Consider the following 20972-nt stretch of genomic DNA (forward strand, 5'->3'; position numbering starts at 1 on the left):
GCGATGGCTGCCTGGGAGTTGTAGTGTTTTTTTTAATTGCCGCTCGCTTTGACGTTATCCTTCCAGTCTGAGGCTCGTACCTGTTCCTGACTGGCCTTTGGGGGTTTGGGGAGCGTGGCAGGGTAGGCGGGCCTGTTTTTAATCTTGGCCTCGAGAGAGTTTCATAGTAAGAGGGGGGGTAGCGGGGCACACGTCGTCTAATTGCTCGGTGGCCCGCAGCTAAAGAGACGCTGTATAGCCCCACTCCCTTGCGGGAGCCGGGGAGCGGGCGGGTTGCGTCCGCCATGTTGGTGAAGACAAACGAGGGCGACTGGAGCTGCAGGACCGTCGGCTTTGCTGGCTCAAGTCCGCCATATTAATAAAGAGAGAGGGCAGGCTGACCCCTCCCGCCCCCCGCCTGCTACACACGCACACACGCATACACACACACACCCCGTCTTCCCAGCCATCTCTGGCAACTCAGCTCGGTGGGCCCTTCCCCAGCCTCTTTTGCCTAGGGTCCGCCCGAAGGAAGCGTAGCATCCCGCGCCTCAAATCAGGCTTAAGACAGCGCCGAATGAGGTGGAAAGGGAAATGCCGACCAATTGCGCCGCGGCGGGCTGTGCTACTACCTACAACAAGCACATTAACATCAGCTTCCACAGGTAACCTGGGCCGGGAGTGGGGCTGACGGAAACGGGAGTTCCTACACTGGGTATCACTTGTGTGAAAAGAACAAGAGGATTCTGCTAGTTCTAACTTAGCTATTAAGTAGCAGGAACGCATTACATTTTTGCCTTTTGTGTTTCTCAAATCTGTCCAGTTTTTCTCTCCCTTCGGGGAAGGTTTACTCAAGTTCTGTGCAGTGATTAGTCCTTCTCTAGAAAGCGACAGGAGGATACCTTAATTTTCTGCTCTTTTATTTCCTATGTATTCGACCAGGTCTTGATGTTAATGACGCCATAAGAGGAAGCGAGATCTTCCTTTTTCAAGTCAGCAATCACCTAAAAAGACGACTACGTTCCCGTTATAATTAGTTAGTTCTCACTAGCTATATTGACATGAGAAGCGTAGATTTCTGATAGTCACATACGGTAACTGAGGAGAAATTGTCATTAAGAGCAGTAGAATTAAAGTATGTGAATGAAAACGGAAAAGATAAGCTTTCTGTTCTTACTAGAACAAAGTAGTATACAAAGAACCCAGGTTACGTTCCTCTTTCGTTTGCCGAAAAACCGTCAAAAGTCTTTAATTCGGTCAAATCAGGTTGACCTGATTTGGTTGACGTGATTTCGGTTAAATCACGTTGAATACTACATGAAATAATGACTTGGTAAACATTTGCCTTCTCTGCAAGTGCCTGCCGTATGCTTGAAGAAAAGAAGCATTTAAAAAGTTAAGTGCAAACAGTTCGGCATTTATATACTTTGCAACTTAATAAGATCTTAGAATTCAGAAAATAAAATCCTTGACCTTTCTTCCCACCTCATTATGACTAAATGCACTCCCCATTAAAAGTTACCACCTAAAAAACAAAATCCTCGTGGTGTTTATGTTTTTCATGTATGTCATGCAAATGTAGTGCTTGATTCATTGATCCATCTAGTGTATTAAAAAGCAGAGACATTACTTTGCCAACAAAGGTCCGTCTAGTCAAGGCTATGGTTTTCCAGTAGTCATGTATGGATGTGAGAGTTGGACTATAAAGAAAACTGAGCACTGAAGAATTGATGCTTTTGAACTGTTGGAGCATCAGGGCTTTGGAAAAGACTCTTGAGAGTTCCTTGGACTGCAAGATCAAACCAATCAATCCTAAAGGAAATCAGTTCTGAATATTCATTGGAAGGACTAATGCTGAAGCTGAAGCTCCAATACTTTGGTCACCTGATGCGAAGCACAGATTCACTGAAAAAGACCCTGATGCTGGGAAAGACTGAAGGTAGGAGGAGAAGGGGAGGACAGAGAATGAGATGGTTAGATGGCATTACCAACTCGTGGACATGAGTTTGAGCAAGCTTGGGGAGTTGATGATGCACAGGGAAGCCCGGCATGCTGCAGTCCATGGTGGCACCATGGGGCCGCAAAGAGTTGGACACAACTGAATAACTGAACTGAACTGAATGTGTGCCAAGCTCTTAGCACCTGACATGGTGCTAAGGATCCAGAAAATTCCTGGACGTGGAATGAGAAAGACTGACATAAATAATTATGGTTAAATGCCACAGAAGACTTTCAGGGCGTCCTAATTTAGCCTTGAAAAGTCAAATAACACTTCTCAAAGGATGTGAAATTTCAAATGAGACCAAAAGATGACATATATCTGGTCCTGTACAATACTTATAAGGATTTTCTGTTTTATCCAGTGAGTTCTTGAGTAGGCTTACAAAGAATGGAGTGATTAGATTTCCATATTAAAAAGCCTTCAGCAGTGTGGAGAATTACAGTGTTACCTAAAGTGCTGCTTAATCATCATGAGATGAATTTGACAAGAAAGGAGCTTATTACAGAATGTTAACATACCTGCTATTTCACAAGGAGATCCTGATGCAGCTCAGTGAAACTAAACAGTGTACTTCTGATGCTGACACAATCAGCCCTAGATTGATAGAGGAAAAAGTTAGGACCCTGTAATAAAATAAGGGAGACTCAGTGGTCTAGACTAGAGTAGTACTGAGAGTAGGGATGGGAAGAAGTAGACAGATTTGAGAAATGTTTGAGGAGAAATTATCGTATATGGTAATTTGATTTGGAAGATGAGGAAGAGGGTGGAGTCACGGCACCAACAATGAATGTTTAGGAGATGTGTGGTGGTACACGAACATACATACCTCCTTTCCATGTTTGACCATTTGCTTGCTATGAAATTAACATATTCATGTGTAACCTCAGCAGTTTAGGCCTTAAAATAGCATTATTCGTAATGAAATTAATTCCTATTTCCTAACTAACATTTAATTTACTCCTTTCCTAGGACATTGGTAGACTTCTTTATCCCCATATACAGCTTACGTTGCCTACACTTATTGTCCCCATTTTCCTTCTCTCTTCCTCAGCCCGTTCCAGACTGTCTCCCCAGTAATCTTTTGAAACTGTTCTTGCTAACATGAATTGTCACACTTACATCTTTCTTCATGGCATGTGATCATTTCCTCCCTGAAATACTCTCTGCTTTGAATTATTTGACACTAATTTTGTGATTTTCATCTTACTTCCTTGGTCTAACTTCAGTCTCCACCACTCTGTCACCTAGCCCATTCTCATCAAAAGGATTGCAGCTGTTCCTACGGTCTTGGTTAACATTTACTTGTTGATGCCTCCTAAATCAGTACTTTCAGTCCAAATCTCCAATGGGTTTTAAACCTTTAGATGAAGTGTCTCAATTATATCCCCCATCTCTTCAGTTCCTCACATTCAGCATACTGAAATTGTACTCTTGAACTTGTCCTTCCCCAAAAACTACATTTCCCATATTTCCTTTTTCATAAAAGGAAACACCAGCCACCCAGAAGCTGGGAGGTTATCCTCCCTTGACTTCTCACCATTCCCTCTCAATTGAAGTATTAAAACAACTTCTTAAGTGGTTCACTGCTTCCATTCATGTCCATCTAACTGCTGTTTTGTAGTAAATGGTGTGTTGCTAAATGTTTAACAACAGGATCTCCAGGGAAGGGCAAAAACCCTGATTTGTAGTGTTTGTCCAATTTGCAGGATATAAGTATTCCCAACCATAACTGGTTTTAAGCTACCAACATGACATCACTGATCTTGGAGTTGGGAAGAAATGTACAATACTACCCTATTCTGTATCACTTATTTCATACAGGTTTCATACATATAAGTAACCTTAAATGTAGATAATAGTAAAATAACTAGGTGGTGGGTTTTTAATATGTATTACCTTTGTTTTTAATCTACTTAAATGCAAACTTACATAATTTTTAATCATGTCTGTGTTTAACAACTAGTTAAAATATTTTCTGTACACAGTCACATCTAAATTAGGCCCTTGATGACTTACCAATACCATTTTGGATAAAATTCAAAATCATTGTTATCTTAGCAAGCCCTCCATCATCATGTCATGTTATAACACTTCCCTGTACCCAAGATACTGTTTAACATTCTTCACTACTACCATTTCCCTAGCTAATTCCCATACTCTCTTAAGGCCTCCTGATGAGATTAGCTCTTCCTATTATGGTTCCATGCAATCCTGTACTTACCCTTTTCTAAGTTCATATAATTACACTTGTAATTACATTCATAATATTGGGTTAGCCCAAAAAGTTCATTCAGGTTTTTCCATAAGATGCTATGGAAAAGCTCGAATGAACTTTTTGGGCCAACCCAATAATAAAAACTATTTATTTAACATTTACCATGTACTCTGCACTGGGCTGGGCTTCTCTGGTGGCCCAGATGGTAAAGAGACTGCCCGCAGTGCAAGAAGCTTGGGTTCAATCCCTTGGTTGGGAAGATTCCCTGGAAAAGGGAATGGCAACCCACTCCAGTATTCTTGCCTGGAGAATCCCATGGACAGAGGAGCCTGGAAAGCTGTAGTCCATGGGGTCACAGAGTCGGGTAGGACTGAGCAACTAACACACACACACACACACACACACACACACACGCACTGAGCTAAGCATTTACTCACATTGTCTCGTTTAATTCCTAGAACCCCACTAGGTACCATTAAAACTGAGGCCTAAAAAGGTTAAACAACATTCTTAAAGTCACCCAGCTATTCTGTGAAGGATCCAGTATTGATACCTGGTTTGACTCCAGAGAAACTGTTCTCGGCCACTCTTTTCTGCTACATCAAGGTGTTTGATTCTGTACCTTCCTCATTACAGTATACCCTCAAAAAAGGGGGATATCATAAAGGTAGGTCAGTTTTATTTACCACCATGTCTTCAGTGCCCAGGACAGTGCTTGGAATGTTAGAGACATTCAGTTATTTATTAAATAACCTAGCAAAGTAGCACTGTTTAAAATACTGAGTGATTTTCCAGAACATCTAATGCTTCTGAAAGCATGCTTCTATTTTGGTGTAGGCAAGAATATATCCATCTAGTAACACTACTTCACTTATTTAAAACTAATATTTACAGGATTTATTATTACTTAAATTCAGCTTACAGGCTATTTCACTCACCCTTTGGATTTGCTGGGAAAACTCCAAACAACATGTGAAAAAAATAATTAGAGTTAACTTTATAAAACATTATCCAAAATAAAATATAAAAGTGTTGATTATTCTTATTTTATTTCAACACAGATAATCTGAAGATTATTTAGTAATGCCAAACTAACTCCACTAACTTGTATATTCATTGATTCACGCAGAAAAATTTATTGAATGCTTACTTAACAGGATAAAGTAGTGAAATAAACAGCTTCTAACCAGGAGAAACCTGTGATCTAGTGGTGGAGATACAAAAGTAAACCCTTAGAATACAGTTAAATTAGCACTATATGATACAGAAACATCTAACCAAGTCTTCTGATCATGAAAAACTTGTTAGGAAAATGGGATTCCTAAACTGAGTCTTAAAAGAAGAATTTGATGAAGTTAAGGTCCAGTTGCAGGCATTGATTTCATTATTTAAAAAAGAGCTAAAGGTGGGTATGAAAAATAATATCTGACAGTCTTTATATATCTGAAGAGTCTTATACAAATGATAATATAATAGTACTGATAGTACTTATTTATTCTGAGCCTTTATTGAGGTCCCAACAAGAAGTGTGCTTATGAATTAATAGCTTAATTTTTAGCTCAGTCCTCTGGAGAATTTTCAGATCATTAAATATTGGAACAGAGCTTTGAAGTGAGAATACATTATTGTTAAGAACTGAGAGGTAACAGAGTAGATTAATTCTCTATCAGAAGTGTCTAGTGAAATAGAGTAAACGTACTTTATGAAAATACAGGAACTGTAGAGTGACATTGGAGAAGGCAGTGGCACCCCACTCTAGTACTCTTGCCTGGAAAATCCCATGGATGGAGGAGCCTGGTAGGCTGCAGTCCATGGGGCAGCTAACAGTCAGACACGACTGAACGACTTCACTTTCACTTTTCACTTTCATGCATTGGAGAAGGAAATGGCAACCCACTCCAGTGTTCTTGCCTGGAGAATCCCAGGGACAGGTGTGCCTGGTGGACTTCCATCTATGGGGTCACACAGAGTCGGACACGACTGAAGCGACTTAGCAGCAGAGTAACATACAAATGTTGTCTTCAGATCAGGGTGTTTTTGAGGTTGTGGGGAATGGGGACATGAGATGGCAGGGTGTATAAGTAAACCTGAGCTTTCATCTCTGTGCCCCTCCCTGCTGGTAATTTGAGCAACCCTAGTATATCTAATATAGCCAAAGCTGTTCTAGTGAATCTTCAGCTGCGGGCTTCAGAGCCACAGGATCTTCTAACATAAATTTAATGGCTCTTTTTAGGCACTAGTATCCTTTAATACTTAAAGAATAAGGTAGTCAAACTAACGAGTTCAGTTCAAACTTATTGTGTGTAAAAGTTGATTCTTCTATTTCCAAGTCAGTCAACACGGGCTTCCCTGATAGCTCAGCTGCTAAGGAATCTGCTGCTATGCAGGAGACCCTGGTTCAATTCCTGGATTGGGAAGATGTGCTGGAGAAGTGATAGGCCACCCACACCAGTATTTTTGGGCTTCCCTGGTGGCTCAGCTGGTAAAGAATCCACCTGCAGTGCAGGAGACCTGGGTTCAATCCCTGGGTTGGGAAGATCCACTGGAGAAGGGAACAGCTATCCACTCCAGTATTCTGGCCTGGAGAATGCCATGGACTCTATAGTTGATGGGGTCACAAAGAGTGGGACCAAGCAACTTTCATTTCACAGCACAGCTACCGTCAGAATTTTTAGAAGCCCCTTATGTTTTTATCTTCCTTAACAGCCGTACACTGGGTGGTATCACTGTATTTTATGTTTGAAATAAACAAGAAAAACATTCCAACTGGCTTGTCATCAGCGTTTTACTTCTTGTAGTAATTATGCTTTCAACTGTACTACGTAGCTTAAGAGTTCATTTTTCAAAAATATATGCAGTTTAACTTCATGAAAGTAGTATAGTATAGTATTAATTTATATATTCTATATTTATAGTAACTAAGCACATTTTTGTTGAGTCCCAACTATTTGCAAGGCAATACCTAAGTGGTAAAGATAGATAAAAAGATACAATGATCTGTGTCCTCAAGAAACTGATCATCATTCATTTCACTGGAAATTTTTTAAAACAAAAAATTACAAAGCATGTGGTAAGTATCATAATGAACAAAGAGGAAGGAATACCAGAGTCTATCTTGATAAAATTCAATCTGTGGATTATCTGACTTGTCTTGACCCTGTATGTCAACAGCAGATCAAATCATTGTGAAACTATTACTGCTTACAGTGGTTCCACATAAATTTGATACAGATCAAATTTAGTTTTACTTATTTTTTCTCCCTTGTTAAGGACTAGTTTGGGAAGAGATGTCTCTTTTTAAGACCTTGAAAAACTGATTCACTTAAGTTAGTTTTTTGTAAGTTTTAAGAACTTACAAAAATGAACATGAATTGGTTTCTGTTCCAGTGTTTGGATATTAGAAATTTTTAATTTGTTATATAAATGGAAGACATTTAAAATTGTCATTTTTCAAATTTTCTTTTGACTATTTAGTGCAACCAGAGTGTGTGATAGTTGGAATTTGAGTTGCCCTTTTTTTTTTTTTTTTTTTTAAGGTTTCCTTTGGATCCTAAAAGAAGAAAAGAATGGGTTCGCCTGGTTAGGCGCAAAAATTTTGTGCCAGGAAAACATACTTTTCTTTGTTCAAAGCACTTTGAAGCTTCCTGTTTTGACCTAACAGGACAAACTAGACGACTTAAAATGGATGCTGTTCCAACCATTTTTGATTTTTGTACCCATATAAAGTCCATGGTAGGTAATGCTACTTTTCTTTAACTCCATTTTTAGAATCCATCCTTTTTTGTTTGTAAAATGGAATGATTCAGAATTTATTGAAATTCAAATATAATACTGTACCTCAAGGAAACTGGAAAATTGCAGTAAAGATGCAGGCTAGAATTAGTGCTCAGATCTCCTGATTCTATTATTCTTTTCCCAATCCAAACTGTTTTTATCATATTGGAATTCTACAGTATTGTTAATTATTGTCAATAACTGACCCATTGGTTAAACTGAAAAATCTTAATGAAACCTCTAGCATCATTCTGCCCTGGTTTTAGGATGACATACAAATAATGTGTGATAAGTGCTTTCATGGCAGCACATCCAAAGAATACCAGAGTCAGACCAAAGAATATAAGGTCAGAGGGAGGCGTAACAGAAAACTTGGTAGAACCTCCGGCATTTAGACTGGGTTTGAGCTTGGAGTTTGGGACTTAGGAGAGAGTTCTTAACCTTGCACAGGGCAGCTGCAGTAGTACGATGAGAACAAAAACTAATGAGTTGGGGGATGAGTGGAAAATAAGTATTAGTAAGTGATATTTAAAAAGAAGGAGAAATTTAAGATATAGTATGAATGTGTTAAAGCAATGTTTTATCTACTCAAGGAAGATCTGACCAGAAAGAGAAAAGCTAGCTGCGAAGGCAGGATCACTGAAATGTTAAGGGGTAGAATGAACAACAACAAAAAAAAAGTAAAAAATTTAGCTTTGAAAACGACAGATATCTTTTCCTCTGAGAGAGGAAAAAACCCACTGCTTTCTTGAGTTATTTTTGATGGGTAAATTTGTAAATCTACATGGTTAATATCTGAATGGGAGAGAAGAGAGAGGAGATTGTGGTAAACTAATTATTAATATTAACATCACAGATATTAGAAAAGCTCCAGGATGGCAAGCATTTCACTTCTGAATCCTCAGAACCTCAAATAGTGCCTGGTACATAGTACACACTCAGATGTTTGTTGAATTTGAAGTATACCTTGGTTTTGACACTGATCATTTATTCTTTCAACAGATACTTACTGGGCTTTACATATGTTGAAATCCAAGTTAGTTGCTGGGAATATAAAGATTGAAAAGGAGCTCCTGCCAATTGCTCTAGGCAGAAAGAATGCCAGTTTTAGATTTCATGACGACAGGAACCATATTTATCTTACTTATTCACTGTTGTGTTGTCTCAATAAATGTTTGTTGAATGAATGAAAGACACAAAGTTATGAAATTGATGAGATAATGTGGGAACTAAAAGTGTTTTAATATTTTTGGAATGAAAATTAGGGTGGTGAATGGCAGAATGGGGTGAGATCCTAAATGGTATAGTATGCCATGTAAAGATTTTTTAGTTCTTTAGAAAATAGGCAAAGAAGAATGTAGTCAGTATTCAAACATCAAATCTGTTAGAAAATTATTCTAGTGGCACAAAATAGATTTCAGTTCAGTCGCTCAGTCGTGTCCAACTCTGCAACCCCATGAACCGTAGCACACCAGGCCTCCCTGTCCATCACCAACTCCAGGAGTTCACTCAAACTCATGTCCATTGAGTCAGTGGTGCCATCCATCCATCTCATCCTCTGTCGTCCCCTTCTCCTCCTGCCCTCAGTCTTTCCCAGCATCAGGGTCTTTTCAAATGAGTCAACCCTTTGCATCAGGTGGCCAAAGAATTGGAGTTTCAGCTTCAACATCAGTCCTTCCAACGAACACGCAGAACTGATCTCCCTTACAGTGGACTGGTTGGATCTCCTTGCAGTCCAAGGGACTCTCAAGAGTCTTCTCCAACACCATAGTTCAAAAGCATCAATTCTTCGGCGCTCAGCTTTCTTTATAGTCCAACTCTCACATCCATACATGACTACTGGAAAAACGATAGCTTTGACTGGACGGACCTTTGTTGACAAAGTAACGTCTCTACTTTTTAATATGCTATCTAGATTGGTCATAACTTTCCTTCCAAGGAGTAGGCATCTTTTAATTTCATGGCTGCAGTCACCATCTGCAGTGCTTTAGAGCCCCCCAGTCACCCACTGTTTCCACAGTTTCCCCATCTATTTGCCCTGAAGTGATGGAACCAGATGCCATGATCTTCGTTTTGTGAATGCTGAACTTTAAGCCAACTTTTTCATTCTCCTCTTTCACTTTCATCAAGAGGCTCTTTAGTTCCTCTTCACTTTCTGCCGTAAGGGTGGTGTCATCTGCATATCTGAGGTTATTGATATTTCTCCCAGCAATCTTGATTCTAACTTGTGCTTCTCCCAGCCCAGCCTTTTTTATGATGTACTCTGCATATAAGTTAAATGAGCAGGGTGACAATATACAGCCTTGACATACTCCTTTTCCTATTTGTAACCTGTCTGTTATTCCATGTCCAGTTCTAACTATTGCTTCCCAACCTGCATACAGGTTTCTCAAGAGGCAGGTCAGGTGGTCTAATATTCCCATCTCTTTTAGAATTTTCCACAGTTTATTGTGATCCACATAGTCCAAGGCTTTGGCATACTCAATAAGGCAGAAATAGATGTTTTTCTGGAACTCTCTTCTTTTTCCATGATCCAGCAGATGTTGGCAATTTGATCTCTGGTTCCTCTGCCTTTTCTAAAACCGGCTTGAACATCTAGAAGTTCATGGATCATGTATTGCTGAAGCCTGGCTTGGAGAATTTTGAGCATTACTTTACTAGCATGTGAGATGAGTGCAATTGTGTGGTAGTTTGAACATTCTTTGGCATTGCCTTTCTTTGGGATGGGAATGAAAACTGACCTTTTCCAGTCCTGTGGCCACTGCTGAGTTTTCCAAACTTGCTGGCATATTGAGTGCAGCACTTTGACAGCATCATCTTTCAGGATTTGAAATAGCTCGACTGGAATTCTATCACCTCCACTAGCTTTGTTAGTAGTGATGCTTTCTAAGGCCTACTTGACTTCACATTCCAGGATGTCTGGCTCTAGGTGAGTGATCACACCATATTTGTGATTATCTGGGTCGTGAAGATGTTTTTTGTATAGTTCTTCTGTGTATTCTTGCCACCTCTTCTTAATATCTTCTGCTTCTCTTAGGTCCATACCATTTCTGTCCTTTATCGAGCCCGTCTTTGCATGAAATATTCCTTTGGTATCTCTAATTTTCTTGAAGAGCTCTCTAGTCTTTCCATTCTACTGTTTTCCTCTATTTCTTTGCATTGATTGCTGAGGAAGGCTTTCTTATCTCTCCTTGCTCTTCTTTGGAACTCTTCATTCAAACGGGTATAGCTTTCCTTTTCTCCTTTGCTTTTCACCTCTCTTCTTTTCACAGCTATTTGTAAGGCCTCCTCAGACAGCCATTTTGCTTTTTTGCATTTCTTTTCCACGGGGATGGTCTTGATCCCTGCCTGCTGTACAGTGTCACGAACCTCATTCCATAGTTCTATCTATCAGCACTCTATCTATCAGATCTAGTCCCTTAAATGTATTTCTCACTTCCACTGTATAACCATAAGGGATTTGATTTAGATCATACCTGAATGGCCTAGCGGTTTTCCCTACTTTCTTCAATTTAAGTCTGAATTTGGCAATAAGGAGTTCATGATCTGAGCCACAGTTAGCTCCCTATCTTGTTTTTGTTGACTGTATAGTGCTTCTGCATCTTTGGCTGCAAAGAATATAATCGATCTGATTTTGGTGTTGACCATCTGGTGATGTCCATGTGTAGAGTCTTCTCTTGTGTTGTTGGAAGAGGGTGTTTGCTATAACCAGTGCGTTCTCTTGGCAAAACTATTAGCCTTTGCCCTGCTTCTTTCCGTATTCCAAGGCCAAATTGCCTGTTACTCCAGGTGTTTCTTGACTTCCTATTTTTGCATTCCAGTCCCCTGTAATGAAAAGGACATCTTTTTGGGTGTTAGTTCTAAAAGGTCTTGTAGGTCTTCATAGAGCTATTCAAATTCAGCTCTTCAGTGTTATTGGTCGGGGAAATAGATTAATGAGGATTAAAATAAGCCCAGAGATCAATAAAGTTTTTAATATATTCAAGCTAGACATGAATGAAATGGGCCTGATGTGGGTAGTAGCATTAAGAATGATGGGAGGATCCTAAACATCCTGATGAGATATTTAGGAGGTAGAATTAATAGGACTTGATGACTACCTGAATGAAAGAAATTAAAGGGGAAAAAGGGACCTCAGATTTCTTATCTGGACAGAAGTTTTCTATCCACATCTTAAATCCTTGATAGTATGATAAAACTGTGCATAATTAATAAGTAAACTATTCAGGAGCTTGATTCTTGGGAATGTTTTTAGTAGGTAGGATCACAGGTCTGAAATATTAATCAAATTGAGAGAATAGTATTTTCTTTAAAAAGATCAAATCAGTATGACAAATAAATGTCTAAATGAATTCTATATTGGCCTTAGTGAGAATATTGCAAATAAATTTTTTAAGTCTACAGAATCATATTCAGTTATTTGACAGAAACCTGAGAAGTGCATTGTCTGGTTCCAAAAAGAGCAGTTTAAGTACTGTTACCCAAAATTGGACAGAATTTGCTTATTTGTGATATTCCATAATTTATGCTCAACCCTCTAATTTTATTTGGCTCAGAAACTCAAGTCAAGGAATCTTTTGAAGAAAAACAACAGTTGTACACCAACCGGACCATCTAATTTAAAATCAAGCATTAGTAGTCAGCAAGTACTACTTGAACACAGTTATGCCTTCAGGAATCCTATGGAAGCAAAAAAGAGGATAATTAAACTGGAAAAGGAGATAGCAAGCTTAAGAAGGAAAATGAAAACTTGCCTACAGAAAGAACGCAGAGCGACTCGAAGATGGATTAAAGCCGCATGCTTGGTGAAGAATCTGGAAACAAATAATGTATTACCTAAGGGCACATCAGAATACATTTTACCAGCAGCCTTAAACAGTCTTGCTTTGGAAGATTTCAAGATTCTTGAACAAGATCAACAGGGTAAAACATCAGTTCTCTAAATCTGAAACAGACCAAGAGTACGTTCATTTAGGATTTGTTACTCAAACTCCATTCTATTCACAAGTAAAAACATTTAAAGAAATTCCCAAATTGAGTAGTTAATAAAGTTTTACTTGAAGTAACAACATTACTGTATAATTTATGAAGACTTGATTACAAAAAAATGGAGAACTTTCTATGAAACATTTAAATGAGAATAGAAGTGCCTTATTGTGAGAATTATGTACTTAAAATTTTTGCTAGAAAACTTAATGTTTGTAGAATGTTTTGTGTTTTTGTTTTTTTAACCTCTTTAAAGAACAATGTATTACAAGTAATGTTTTTAATTTATATTATAAAAAAATTTTTTCCTGTACCAAAGTTGAGATAGTACATTCTAAGTAATTTGCCTAGTAGGGATTAACCGACATGTAACTGTAAAACTGTTCAGTTTTTTATTGAATTATTTTTATTGGCACTGTGATTGGGAAAAATTATAGGGAAAAACCCCCTGAAATACAGGGCAAATTATTTTATTTAAACTTTGTATATCTTCTTATCAGTAAAATAAGATAATCATGGCCTCCATCATAACAAAATTAGCTTTTGCAATATCTTGTAAAATACTTTGAAAATAGTGTTTTCAAATGTGAAGTACCTTTGAGTTATCCGAGTACCTCAGACTACTAAAAACTGGTAGCTGGTTATAGTCACCTTCTGAGAAAACATACTATGAAATAACATGGAGAATGAGATCTAGCTTTTACTTTAATTGAACACAAAGATAAATGTATACCACGTTTTTCTCATAAATAAAAATACATTTTCAATTTCTAAGTTGATGCATTGATAGGCAAACATGCTACAAAGTTTCATGTTAGAAATACTCTCTCTGTCTCCATGTGTACTGATACCAAAATTCTTAAGCTTTCTTTTTTTCCTTAAACCCATAATAGAATTGAATTATGGAAAAATACTTACCAGATTGTATCTCCACAGCTTATAACCTAAAATGGACTCAATTTATCTTAGATATCAGTTTGCTTTTTCTCTTTTCGTAAGAGTAAAGTATAGTAACCATACTGCATACGGGAAATGAAGTGTAGATCTCTATAAAAATACATGTGTCTGTGCTAAAGCTATTCAGGTGCTAATTATTTTACAACAGAATATCAGAACTCTTCTTAGAGTTTCCACTTGAACAATTAAAGGGTTTGCCTTATTTTGCCAGATAAACATTTAGTAAGAGCCCTTCAAACAGCTTTGGTCAAATCATATAAAAATTTATTAATGTACAATCAGGTTAACCAGGCCTAACTTGAGTTTCTGACAACACCATATGAAAATACAATATGTATAATCACATATTTTTCCCATAAGGTCATGGCTCCTTGATGATAAAAAAATTTTTATAACATTTGCTTGAATCCTAGCAACAGTCTTTTTACATTATTTGCACCCTTTCTTTTAATAAGGAGTGCCTACTAGAGTTACAAAAGCAGTGGTAGGAAGGATCCCTTTTAGTTTTCATCAGGCACTTAAAGTAAATATTTAAGAAAATCCTTTTGTGTATAGTGTAAACCGTATTAGTCATGTTATCTTTAATACTGGATGTCACTTCTTGGAATTGTCCTTTCATGTTTTCAACTGTCTTTATATGGTTTCAAACATAATCATCAACACTTACTGACCATTTCTATACTTCAAAACAAGTTGGGCAAATAATCATTTAAACATAAACTATGTTTTCCAAATATAAACTCTCACGTGGTTCACCACCCCTCCCCAATACAAAACAAAACACCAATGCAGGCTGATTCCCATGTACAATAGTACCTTAATATCTCAATATAACATTTTGTAAATCACAAAAATGAACCATTATAAAATACAACAAACTTTTGGCACATTAACTTTACTTCATTATTATTTGAGAGCACTGAATAAACTATCACTCAGTACATTTTTTGCTGTTTTTTCCCCGTGTCATTTTCATGTCACTGTTCTGATAACATGCTACAAACTCTGTCTGCATCAAGTTACATTAACATATATCTGTCTGCCTTAAAACTACTTGCATTCATAGAGAAAATCCAAGGAATTTAGTTTTACTTTAAAAGTTAAAGGAATCTTTTAAAATCCTGTTTTCAGTTTGTTGATAAACTTATCACTTAGCCTGTATATCATGAAACTCATCAAAATTATAGTAGCTCTTTGTCCTCTGCTGTACACATATATCCTGTTTTATGTTCATCATTCATGCTGTGTCTGGTAGGCACTAACCTTTACAGAGAACCAGCCAAAGTCTAGGAATTTGATATAAAGATGAATATTGACATTTTTCTGCCCTTAAGTTGCTCAAAGTCTTTTGAGAGAAACAAATACTATTTATAATACGATATGGTAAATGCTGTGAAAGAGGTGTGTGTGAGGTGCTTTGGTAAATGCCACTAAATTGGAATTTAATGAGAACATATAAACTTTAGACCTTTTTATAATAGTTTTCTTTTGAAATAAATGGATTTCTTCTTATAATGACTTACCAAAGGAGATTTTGTAGAACATGGGTGTGAATTACATAGTGTTTATTTAATGAATTGTAATACTTTCCTCCTTTTAAAATGAACACTGAACAAATTTGTTGTTTACATCTTGTTAGAAGGAAAACATAACTGATTATTATATCAAAGAAAAGATTGGAGTTTATTTGATGTTTGATATTTTTACTAAACAACAAGCCCTACTATCACAAATTTTTTAAAAAATAGTTTTAACTCAGAGTCTTCAAGTTAACAATGCACTATAGCAACAATTAGTTCTCTTGTTCTTTACAAATATTCTGTGTGGTAGGCGGTGTTATCTCTAATTTATAGATGAAGAAATCTTTGTTAATGTAATTATTCAGACATTTATAATGTATCTGGCACAAAGGGTAGAAATGCAGTGATCAAGAAAGTTCTAGGTTGAACACTGGTCTTCAGCCTCCAAATCCTATTCTCTGACCTCTACATTATAACCCTCTGTTAAATACATCGTTAAAATAGGGCAGGTCATGTGTCTCAAAAAACTAAAAAAATATTGTGTGTATAAATATAGATAGATACATAGATATACACTAAAGACAGTCTATGAAGTCATTGTTGATCCTTCTAGGTAGACTTTATAATGCTGGGGGTTTTTTTAATCTCACTTCTCAATGTTAGAATACGGGTAAATTGTAATTTTGGTATAATATAGAAAATGGTTCCTCTTTATGTCAGATTATGGGATTCTTTTAGTATTTAGACAGTTGAAAACTATAAAATTAAGGAATTTATAATATATTAAACAGCTGCATATTGTTTTCACCAAAAAAATGTATTCTGAGTATGTTCATACTAAAAGCTTTTCTAAGGAAATTACTGTCATGCCTATTATTTCTAAAATATGTACATAAACATTTCTGTGGAAATTGTTCCTTTAAATTGAACCCCTGAAATACTAATAGAAGTCCCTCTCCTTAAATTGAAGCAAACTGTAAGCAAAATAAAGATATGTAAAGCCTAGAAGAGGAATTATCATTTCATTTTATGGCTCAAGTTATACCTAAACACATTATAGTTTATTTTCACTGTTTTAAATACTGGTTATACAATCTACACCAGAAATATGAAGGACTATAAAAATTTATGTCTCTCCTCAATAATTTGAGGCTCACACACAGATTGTAGATAAACTTGAAGGTGAAAGTTGTTCAGTAGTGTCCGACTCTTTGCGACCCCATGGACTGGAGTCTGCCAAGCTCCTCTGTCTGTAGAATTCTCCAGTCAAGAATACTGGAGTGAGTAGCCATTCCCTTCTCCAGGGTATCTTCACAACCCAGGGATTGAACCTAAGTCTCCTGCATTGCAGCAGATTCTTTACCATTGGAGCAACCAGGGAAAACCATAGATATGCTTCAGTTCAGTTCAGTCGCTCAGTCGTGTCTGACTCTTTGCAACCCCATGAACTGCAGCACACCAGGCCTCCCTGTCCATCACCAGCTCCCAGAGTTCACTCAAACTCATGTCCATCGAGTCAGAGATGCCATCCAGCCAACTCATCCTCTGTCATCCCCTTCTCCTCCTGCTCCCAATCCTTCCCAGCATCAGAGTCTTTCCCAGTGAGTCAGCTCTTCGTATGAGGTGGCCAAAGTACTGAAGTTTCAGCTTTAGCATCATTCCTTCCAAAGACACCCAGGACTGATCTTTAGAATGGACTGGTTGGAGCACCTTGCTGTCCAAGGGACTCTCAAGAGTCTTCTCCAACACCACAGTTCAAAAGCATCAATTCTTCATTGCTCACCTTTCATCACAGTCCAACTCTCACATCCATACATGACCACTGGAAAAACCATAGCCTTGACTAGATGGACCTTTGTTGGCAAAATAATGTCTGCTTTTGAATATGCTAATCTAGGTTGGTTATAACTTTCCTTCCAAGGAGTAAGCGTCTTTTAATTTCATGGCTACAGTCACCATCTGCAGTGCTTTGGAGCCCCCATAAATAAAGTCACCCACTGTTTCCACTGTTTCTCCATCTATTTCCCATGAAGTGATGGGACCAGATGCCATGATCTTCGTTTTCTGAATGTTGAGCTTTATGCCAACTTTTTCGCTCTCCTCTTTCATTTTCATCAAGAGACTTTTTAGTTCCTCTTCACTTTCTGCCATAAGGGTGGTGTCATCTGCATATCTGAGGTTATTGATATTTCTCCCGGCAATCTTGATTCCAACTTGTGCTTCGTCCAGCCCAGCATTTCTCATGATGTACTCTGCATAGAAGTTAAATAAGCAGGGTGACAATATACAGCCTTGACGTACTCCTTTTCCTATTTGGAACCAGTCTGTTTGTTGTTCCATGTCCAGTTCTAACTGTTGCTTCCTGACCTGCATACAGGTTTCTCAAATGCAGGTCATGTGGTCGGGTATTCCCATCTCTTTCAGAATTTTCCACAGAAGCGCCCCAACTGTGACAGACCCCGCAGAAGTGTGGCCAAGAGGAGCTACCCATCTCCCAAGGTCAGGGGCAGTGGCCAATAGGAGCTACCCCATACCCGAGGTCAGGGGCAGCGGCCAGGAGGAGCTACCCCACATCCAAGTAGTGGTGCCTGCGACTGCACAGGAGGGCTGAGGAGCTACTCCACGTTCAAGGTCAGGAGGGACAGCCGTGGGGAGATACCCCTCGTCCAAGGTAAGGAGCAGCGGCTGCGCTTTGCTGGAGTAGCTGTGAAGAGATACTCCACGTCCAAGGTAAGAGAAACCCAAGTAAGACGATAGGTGTTGCGAGAGGACATCAGAGGGCCGACACACTGAAACCATAATCACGGAAAACTACCAATCTGATCACACGGACCACAGCCTTGTCTAACTCAATGAAACTAAGTCATGCCGTGTGGGGCCACCCAAGATGGACAGGTCATGGTGGAGAGGTCTGACAGAATATGGTTCACTGGAGAAGGGAAGGGCAAACCACTTCAGTAGTCTTGCCTTGAGAACCCTATCAGCAGTATGAAAAGGCAAAATGACAGGATACTGAAAGAGGTACTCCCCAGGTCGGTAGGTGCCCGATATCCTACTGGAGATCAGTGGAGAAATAACTCCAGAAAGAATGAAGGGATGGAGCCAAAGCAAAAACAATACCCAGCTGTGGATGTGACTGGTGATAGAAGCAAGGTCTGATGCTATAAAGAGCAATATTGCATAGGAACCTGGAATGTTAGGTCCATGATTCAAGGCAAATTGGAAGTGGTCAAACAAGAGATGGCAAGACTAAACATAGACATTCTAGGAATCAGCGAACTAAAATGGACTGGAATGGGTGAATTTAACTCAGATGACCATTGTATCTACTACTGTGGGCAGGAATCCCTTAGAAGAAATAGAGTAGCCATCATGGTCAACAAAAGAGTCCGAAATGCAGTACTTATATGCAATCTCAAAAACGACAGAATGATCTCTGTTTGTTTTCAAGGCAAAGCATTCAATATCACAGTAATCCAAGCCTGTGCCCCAACCAGTAACACTGAAGAAGCTGAAGATGAACAGTTCTATGAAGACCTACAAGACCTTTTAGAACTAACACCCAAAAAAGATGTCCTTTTCATTATAGGGGACTGGAATACAAAAGTAGGAAGTCAAGAAACACCTGGAGTAACAGGCAATTTGGCCTTGGAATATGGAAAGAAGCAGGGCAAAGGCTAATAGTTTTGCCAAGAGAACGCACTGGTTATAGCAAACACCCTCTTCCAACAACACAAGAGAAGCCTACACATGGACATCACCAGATGGTCAACACCGAAATCAGATTGATTATATTCTTTGCAGCCAAAGATGCAGAAGCTCTATACAGTCAACAAAAACAAGACCGGGAGCTGACTGTGGCTCAGATCATGAACTCCTTATTACCAAATTCAGACTCAAATTGAAGAAAGTAGGGAAAACCGCTAGGCCGTTCAGGTATGACCTAAATCAAATCCATTATGGTTATACAGTGGAAGTGAGAAATAGATTTAAGGGCCTAGATCTGATAGATAGAGTGCCTGACGAACTATGGAATGAGATTTGTGACACTGTACAGGAGACGGGGATCAAGACCATCCCCGTGGAAAAGAAATGCAAAAAAGCAAAATGGCTGTCTGAGGAGGCCTTACAAATAGCTGTGAAAAGAAGAGAGGTGAAAAGGAAAGCTATACCCATTTGAATGAAGAGTTCCAAAGAAGAGCAAGGAGAGATAAAAAGCCTTCCTCAGCAATCAATGCGAAGAAATAGAGGTAAACAACAGAATGGGAAAGACTAGAGATCTCGTCAAGACAATTAGAGATACGAAAGGAACATTTCATGCAAAGATGAGCTCGATAAAGGACAGAAATGTTATGGACCTAAGAGAAGCAGAAGATATTAAGAAGAGGTGGCAAGAATACACAGAAGAACTATACAAAAAACATCTTCACGACCAAGATATTCACGATGGTGTGATCACTCACCTAGAGCCAGACATCCTGGAATGTGAAGTCAAGTGGGCCTTAGAAAGCATCACTACGAACAAAGCTAGTGGAGGTGATGGAATTCCAGTTGAGCTATTTCAAATCCTGAAAGATGATGCTGTGATAGTGCTACAGTCAGTATGTCAGCAAGTTTGGAAAACTCAGCAGTGGCCACAGGACTGGAAAAGGTCAGTTTTCATTCCAATCCCAAAGACAGGCAATGCCGAAGAATGCTCAAACTACCGGACAATTGCACTCGTCTCACACACTAGTAAAATAATGCTCAAAATTCTCCAAGCCAGTCTTCAGCAATACATGAACCGTGAACTTCCAGATGTTCAAGCTGGTTTTAGAAAAGGCAGAGGAACCAGAAATCAAATTGCCGACATCCGCTGGATCATGGAAAAAGGAAGAGAGTTTCAGAAAAACATCTATTTGTGCTTTATTGACAATGCCAAAGCCTTTGATTGTGTGGATCACAGTTGATATGCTTACTATAGCATTATTTGCATAACAAGGAAATAAGATTATTTTATTAATTTTTCTGATTATTAAATATTATTTAGTACTTTAATTTTAAAAACACTATCTTAAACATTCACTAAAAGACATTAAGCAAACGATAATGAACATGATTCCTATCCTCAAGTCTGTAGGGAAAAGAATATTTTATTTGTTTATTCCTGCCTTACCATCTCCCTATCACCCTTTTACAATAAGTTGAATCTAAAACAACATATCAGCCTTAGCTGCCTAGGCTTTTAAAATTTGTGCTCCAAAAGTAAAAACAAAAAAAGAAAGAAACTTTGGGTTCAGCTTCAAGAAAGCAGATATGTGCCTGTCTTTTTCTGTTTAGTTATTTAAGTAGTTCAGTTCAGTTCAGTCTCTCAGTCGTGTCTGACTCTTTGCCACCCCATGGACTGCAGCACGCCAGGCCTCCCTGTCCATCACCAACTCCCGGCGTTTACTCAGACTCATATCCATTGAGTCGGTGATTCCATCCAACCACCTCATCCTCTGTTGTCCCCTTCTCCTCCCACTTTCAATCTTTCCCAGCATTAGCGTCTTTTCAAACG

General features: G+C 38.5%; 1 protein-coding gene across 2 annotated transcripts; it reads left to right on the forward strand.

The window, feature by feature from the left end:
* The first annotated feature begins 64 nt into the window (after positions 1–64).
* Positions 65–16438, forward strand: THAP2 (THAP domain containing 2). 2 transcript variants are annotated; one of them, XM_042246518.1, is made up of 4 exons: positions 65–122; positions 484–644; positions 7733–7928; positions 12527–16438. In XM_042246518.1, exons 2-4 carry the CDS (start codon positions 574–576, stop codon positions 12911–12913), a joined length of 654 nt encoding a protein of 217 aa, XP_042102452.1. In that variant the 5' UTR covers positions 65–122; positions 484–573; the 3' UTR covers positions 12914–16438. The 2 variants fall into 2 exon arrangements, with proteins under 2 accessions (XP_042102452.1, XP_027822936.1); XM_027967135.2 differs by having other exon boundaries at positions 65–644.
* The last annotated feature ends 4534 nt before the right edge of the window (positions 16439–20972 follow it).

Source organism: Ovis aries, chromosome 3 (assembly GCF_016772045.2).
Source record: "Ovis aries strain OAR_USU_Benz2616 breed Rambouillet chromosome 3, ARS-UI_Ramb_v3.0, whole genome shotgun sequence".
Classification (NCBI taxonomy): Eukaryota; Metazoa; Chordata; class Mammalia; order Artiodactyla; family Bovidae; genus Ovis; species Ovis aries.